The 6,000-nt window shown below is 53.2% G+C and overlaps 1 protein-coding gene across 1 annotated transcript; it reads right to left on the bottom strand.

The window, feature by feature from the left end:
• Window positions 1–2,457: 2,457 nt before the first annotated feature.
• On the bottom strand, window positions 2,458–4,330 carry LOC123104924 (patatin-like protein 3). Its single transcript, XM_044526865.1, has one exon. The coding sequence runs from the start codon at window positions 4,160–4,162 to the stop codon at window positions 2,831–2,833; it is 1,332 nt and encodes a 443-aa protein (XP_044382800.1). The 5' UTR covers window positions 4,163–4,330; the 3' UTR covers window positions 2,458–2,830.
• Window positions 4,331–6,000: the final 1,670 nt, after the last annotated feature.

Here is a 6,000-nt window from a genome sequence, read left to right as displayed (position 1 = left end):
ACAACTTCAAGTGAGTGTTACTGTCTTGTGCATATTTGGTTTCCCTTATTACTCGAGCGAGGTTACAGTAATGTAACTGATGAGTTACGCATGCGTGCGCAGCTTCCACTATATTCTCGTGGAGATTAAGCTTGAGCAGGGACTAGTAACCGTCTTAGACTCGAGACAAAAAGATCCCGAGACCTATGCAGACATGACTAAAATTCTCAACGAGTAAGTTCAATCGATCATTATCGCACCATATCGGCAACTTTTTGTTCATTTCTTGATATCTCAAATAATAATTATTTTCTTTGTCTTGCAGGGTTTGGAAAAAGCTCACCGAAGAAACTCCGGGACTGCCGAAGGAGCTGCGATATACATACCCGAAAGTAAGTACTGCTAGCTAGCTAGTTCCGCGCATCTCCCGTTGATTCTAGCTACTTTCTTCAATGCCATTTATAATGCTTCATTATCAGTTTGATTGATCTCTATTTCTCGTAAAGTGCTTGTGGCAGGAACAAGGGAATGATTACTGTGGATACTACGTGTGCGAGTTCATCTACAACGCGACTTGCAAAGATAAACGGGGCTACTCTAAAAGACAATTTGATGTGTGTAAGCAATAATATTCACAATTTCATTTTATTACACCATCATTTCTGTTGAGTTTCATTCATATATATGTATTAACCCCCTTCTTCAAATTAGACGTGGGAGATGCGGAATGAATCCTACCGGAAGATCGCATGAAAGCAATTCAAGAGGAATTAGCGGGATTCTTTCTTGACCACGTCATCAATAAAGCTGGAGAATATCATGTGGACCCTGAGTTCATATATAATTAGAGAATTATATTGTAAAAGATCTTATATTGTATATATGTAGCCAGTAGCGTCGGATAGATATACAAAAACTTGTTGTTCAACCAATCTCTCGAAGGAGAGGTCGATCACTTCTCTTGGTATGCATGAAGAACTTCTGTACTTAATGGTTTCCTTCATTTTCTTACTAGCTAGCGTGTCGAGGGCATCTCTATATGTATAGTACGTAGCGTCGACCAAGCACGGAGATAAGAGAGGACACTTCTCTCTATTAATTAATTAGCTACCTAACACAATATATGAAACACCTTAATTAACCATGCAAAACCCCCAAATCCACCCCCCCCCCTCATTTCAAAAAAAAAAACCTAGCCCCTGAACAGCTGACGCGTGGATGCCTATTGTTCCCGGTTGGTGCCACCAACCGGGACTAAAGGGCCTCCTGCTTGGGCTCGCAGTACCGATCACATGGAGGCCCATCTGTCCCGGTTAGTATAAGAACCGGGACTAAAGGCCTAGGGCATTAGTAACGACCCTTTAGTCCTGGTTCCCCAACCGGGACAGATGGGCCTTATGAACCAGGACAAATGGCTCTTTTTCTACTAGTGATCCAACATGAGTATGATCATAAGGCTAGTCATAGTGGGGAGTAACATACATTAGTGTCATGCATATGACACTAGTCTATGTTACTACCTTGGGAAGTAACATAGAAGTAGTGTCATAGTTGGTTGTCCTTATTAGCTTGTAGATTCATCATGCCTTGGGAAGTGCTATATAATGGTAACATGTTATGTTACTTCAAACACCTCTCTCCTCATTAATTACATGCCACATAGACAAACTTTTTGAGAAGCGTTATGTTACTCCCTTCTTAAACTAATATAAGACCGTTTAGATCACTGATCTAAACGCTCTTATATTAGTTTACAGAAGAAGCACTAGCTAAGTTACTCCCACTATGACCAGCCTAAGAGCATCATGCAAGTGTATCTTGGTCTACTACATTACATTCAGAGAGTCAGATGCCGATTTTCTAGTTTATGGAAGAGGTTTGGCAAGGTTAGTAACTAAAGTTGATCTAGAGAGACAATTTTGAAGGTTTTACATCCAACTTTTATTTTCTATTCGAAACATTTGTACTACTAGTTTGTGTGTACTATGGCTCTCTGGTTACTTAATCACTAATAGCATGTGATCGTTTGCTGAGGCTGGTTGTAATGGGGAGTATCATATACTAGTATCATGCATATGATACTAGTCTATGATACTACGTCCCTAATGCATAGTATCATATGTTGGTATCATAGAGGACTACATTTATTGTCATGCATGACACAAAGTAGCACATCATTTAATATGATACGGTATCATGAGGGCATGTACAATGGTGCTAGCTTAGGAGTGTCACGTAGGATAGATAATGAGGTGGAGGAAAGAGAACTCATAAGAAAAGGTTTGTCTTCTCTTATTTAAGAGAAAACAAGAGGTGATCTCTTAGCACAATATGTCTCACCATATTTTTAGGAATTGCTAGTTATTGAAGATAAGACTAAGAAATGACCCATTGTAGACAAAAAAAATTTGTCATCACTAAATCACATGCAAGGCTTAAGATAAGACTATCTTATCAACCATTGTACATGCCCTGATATGATACTCAATCCTTTCTTTCTTCATTTAATTTTATGTCACCTCACCTCATCAAAATTGCTTAGTTGGCATGCATAATACTACCATGATACTTCCATTGCGAGCAGCCTGAAAAAGTTGTGGATAGAAAAGAGAAGTGGTGTTGACGCGGCATTGTAGCATGGAAAAGGGGGCATTCGTCCTGCCCTCGTTACGTCTGACCAGGTGTCAAGTAGAGAGTTCGCTCGGTGAATTTGCATGGCCACATCACATTTTCAAACACGCACCCCCACACGTCAGTGTCTCACAAGTGGAAAGAACCAAAGAACACGCGCTCGCTGTGTGCACGTCCACGAGTTCCCTGTCACGTCAAGGGCCTACCAACAATAACTTAGCTACTGGCGGGAATCCCACGACGCCGGCGACGGCATCGTCGACGCCGTCCTCACCGTCGCGGTCACCGACGAGGCGGTGGTCGCCGACGACAGCCGCGGCGACGCCACCTGCTTGATGACCACGTTCGGGAGTGGGCTGCCCATCCGCCGCTCCTGCTCCTTCACCAGCTCCGCCGCCAGGGCGTCGACCTTCTCCGCGTTCGTCCGGTCCGACAGCCTCCGCCCGCGGAAGAGCACGGACTCCACGTTCCGCTGCGAGAGCATTGCTCCGGCCGCCGCGCCTGCCGTCTGCGTGTGCGGCGAATTGAGTGCGTTGCTGGCCTGTAGGCGGACGTAGTTGCTGTCGCTCGCGTGCCCGAACGCCATGGCGACGGCCTCGTCGACCATGTCCGCGACTCCCTGGGCGGTGACGCGCGCCAGCTCGTCTCGCGACGGCGAGCGCGTGGGCATGGGCGTGCTCCAGCCGTTGCCGCAGCTGGCGGCAGAGGACGACGCGCCGGTGCCGATGGACAGCACGAGGATGTCGTCCATGCTGACGGCGAGGGGGAACTCCTGCTTGTTGTGCAGGACGTGCGTGATCGCCGCGGAGGCCGGGTTGCCCATGGCCGCCACGGCACCGGACGCGGCGGCGATGGCCGTGCGCCCGTCGACCGACCTGACGGCCGCGGCCGCGCCGGCGGCGGCGCAGGTGGCCGCGCAGACGTCGGTGAGGCGGAAGTCGAAGCTGTCGCTCTCGACAGCGTCGGCGCGCGAGAACATGAAGGGCGCGCCCGTGGCGAGATCGTAGCAGGGCACGAGCACCGGGGCCACGGTGTCCCTGAGCGTGGCGTCGCCGAACACCCGCCGGAAGGACCGCTCAGCCTTCCTCGCCCCTCCGCGGAACAGCTTGGTCCACCCGCGGCGCCGGCCGCCCCAGTCCTTCCCGACGCTCCCGGCCACGAAGGCCAGCGCCTCCTCGGCCGTGTACCGCGGCCGCCCGTCGGCGCCCTTGAGGAACAGCATCGCCGCGAGCACGCCGCCCGCGCCGGCGCCGGCGGCCACGTCAAAGAAGTCGGCGACGCGCGCGTCGGGGTCGCCGGCGCGCTGGCGCAGCCCGGCCTCGAGCCTGGCGAGCGCGGCCGCGGCGAGCAGCGCGTCGCCCGCGCCCGCGCCGCAGCCATCGACGGCCAGCACGCGCACGCGGCCGTCGTTGGCGCCCCGGAACGGCGTGCCCGGGCCGGACAGGCAGCCGGCCCCACCGGCGCCGAACAGGAACTTGCTCTCCAGCAGGGCGAAGATCTCGTAGCTGAGCTTGTCGACGTCCATGGGAATCGGCGACGCCATGGCTTCCATGGTACTTGCACGTACTACTACCTGGCACGTCGTACCGTGCGCTCTGCGTGTACAGGAGCTAAACTCTGGCGGCAATGGATGCTGATAGTGCTGCTGAGACTGCGATGGTGTCCAGTGTCCAAGTCGAGGCCATATATACACGCGGGCGGGGTGCAGGAGAGGGAGCCACGCGTACGCACGTACGTAGCAGTACATGGCGCGCGAGCGAGGGAAGCGCGCGCACGCTTAATGAAGCCGCGCCCGACAGCCTGGTACGGACGCGCCGCGGCCGTCGGTCCCGCGATGGACGGCGGGGATGCGAGCGCGTGGAGTGCAGCACGCGTCCGTCGCTGTCCGTCGGCCGCGATCCCGGCGCGGCACGAGGCGGGCGGGAAGCTTCCCCGCGGACACCGCGCGCGGCGCGTGGACCGGCCCGCCCTGCGGCTGTCCGGCGGGCCCGGTCACCGACGGGATCGGGGCTGGGCTGGCCAGGGAGGGCGAGACAGCGGCTGACCCGGGGCGATCCGGCGAGTGCCACTGGGATCTGGCCACGTCGGACGGGGCCCGCGCGTCAGACAGAGAGCTACTAGCTGAGAGCGGAGCAAGTACGGTGGTACAGGGCGGCACAGTAAATGGCGGCAGAGCGTCGGCGCTGGATCTGGGAGCGCCACCGCCGTTTGTCCCGTCGACGTGGTTTCATTTATTTTTTCACACGTGTGGGGGCGTAAAGCCACTGTGCAGGTGCGAAGTACGTGCCGTACGGTCAGACTCGAGAGTTGAGAGCGAAGTGGATCCGTCCAGCTGTCGGCAGTAGTTCAGTACTGGTGGTAGTAGACAGGTAGTACGTGGTAGATTCGTGTGGCACGTGCTGGTGTTCATGTGGTACTTGCTGCTGGCTTTCACTTGGATTCGATCAGTCAGGAGGAGAGACCGGGGCAAGTGGAAGTGGTGGTAGATTCGGTCTAGGTAATGCGGGGTGTTGAAACGCAGCGCCTGCAGATCTACCCTACGATCGATCTGGCGGGGCTGGCGGGGCTGGCTGGCTGGCTGGCTTCGTTAATGCGTCGGCCGGCGACAGCGTACTTGCCGACGCGAGCGGCTCGACGTTACCACTGACCAACCGTGTAAGCAGTCTTCTCCGGGCCCCGGCCCGGGACCTTACACAGGCGCATGTACAGAGTACGTACGTACGTACGTACAAACGCACGACGAAGCCGTACTAAGGTATGCCAAGCTTTGCCAAACGTAGCTATCTGCTAGCTACAAACATATCGTTGGCATTCGCAATCCGCCTTCTCCCATACACACGCGCAAAAAAAAAAAGAGCGACATCTTAGTGAACACATACGTTTCAAACTGGAGCTAGGATCAAACCGCAAAGCTCTCGGGAGCATATATCTCTTGCTTGCTATCTATGCTTTCGAGGTTTTGGCCTGGATTTACAACTCGTCAGTCGATTTCCGGGGCGGAACCTTAAAATACATGGAGAGGGGGGCGTCACCGGCTTGGAAAGGAAGGGACGATGTGGCGCACGTCGCAGCATCACCGGCCGCCAGTGGCTGAGACATGCGCCCCGGGCGTCGATTAGTCCACTGATGCAAAAATAATAGTACTCCTACTAGAGTAATATTTATGGCAACTTGTACAAATAGCGACGCCCATTATTGCCATTACATGATTGAGTTTTTGCCAAGTTGATGCTCGTAGATCAGAAATCTGAACGCTAGATAAACTAATAGCCGATCGCCGCAGTATCACAACCACGTACGTACTGTTCATTAGCAAAGTACTTAATTGGATTATTATGATGATCCATCCACATGATTGGTTGCCACTACCCACTAATCAGCAAGGGCTAG

This window comes from Triticum aestivum, chromosome 5A (assembly GCF_018294505.1).
Source record: "Triticum aestivum cultivar Chinese Spring chromosome 5A, IWGSC CS RefSeq v2.1, whole genome shotgun sequence".
NCBI lineage: Eukaryota > Viridiplantae > Streptophyta > Magnoliopsida > Poales > Poaceae > Triticum > Triticum aestivum.
This window is presented reverse-complemented; position numbering and strand designations above follow the sequence as displayed.

What these genes read in the sequence shown, in the direction of transcription:
- LOC123104924 (XM_044526865.1), bottom strand. Translation starts at nt 4,162, where the DNA reads ATGGAAGCCATGGCGTCGCCGATTCCCATGGACGTCGACAAGCTCAGC.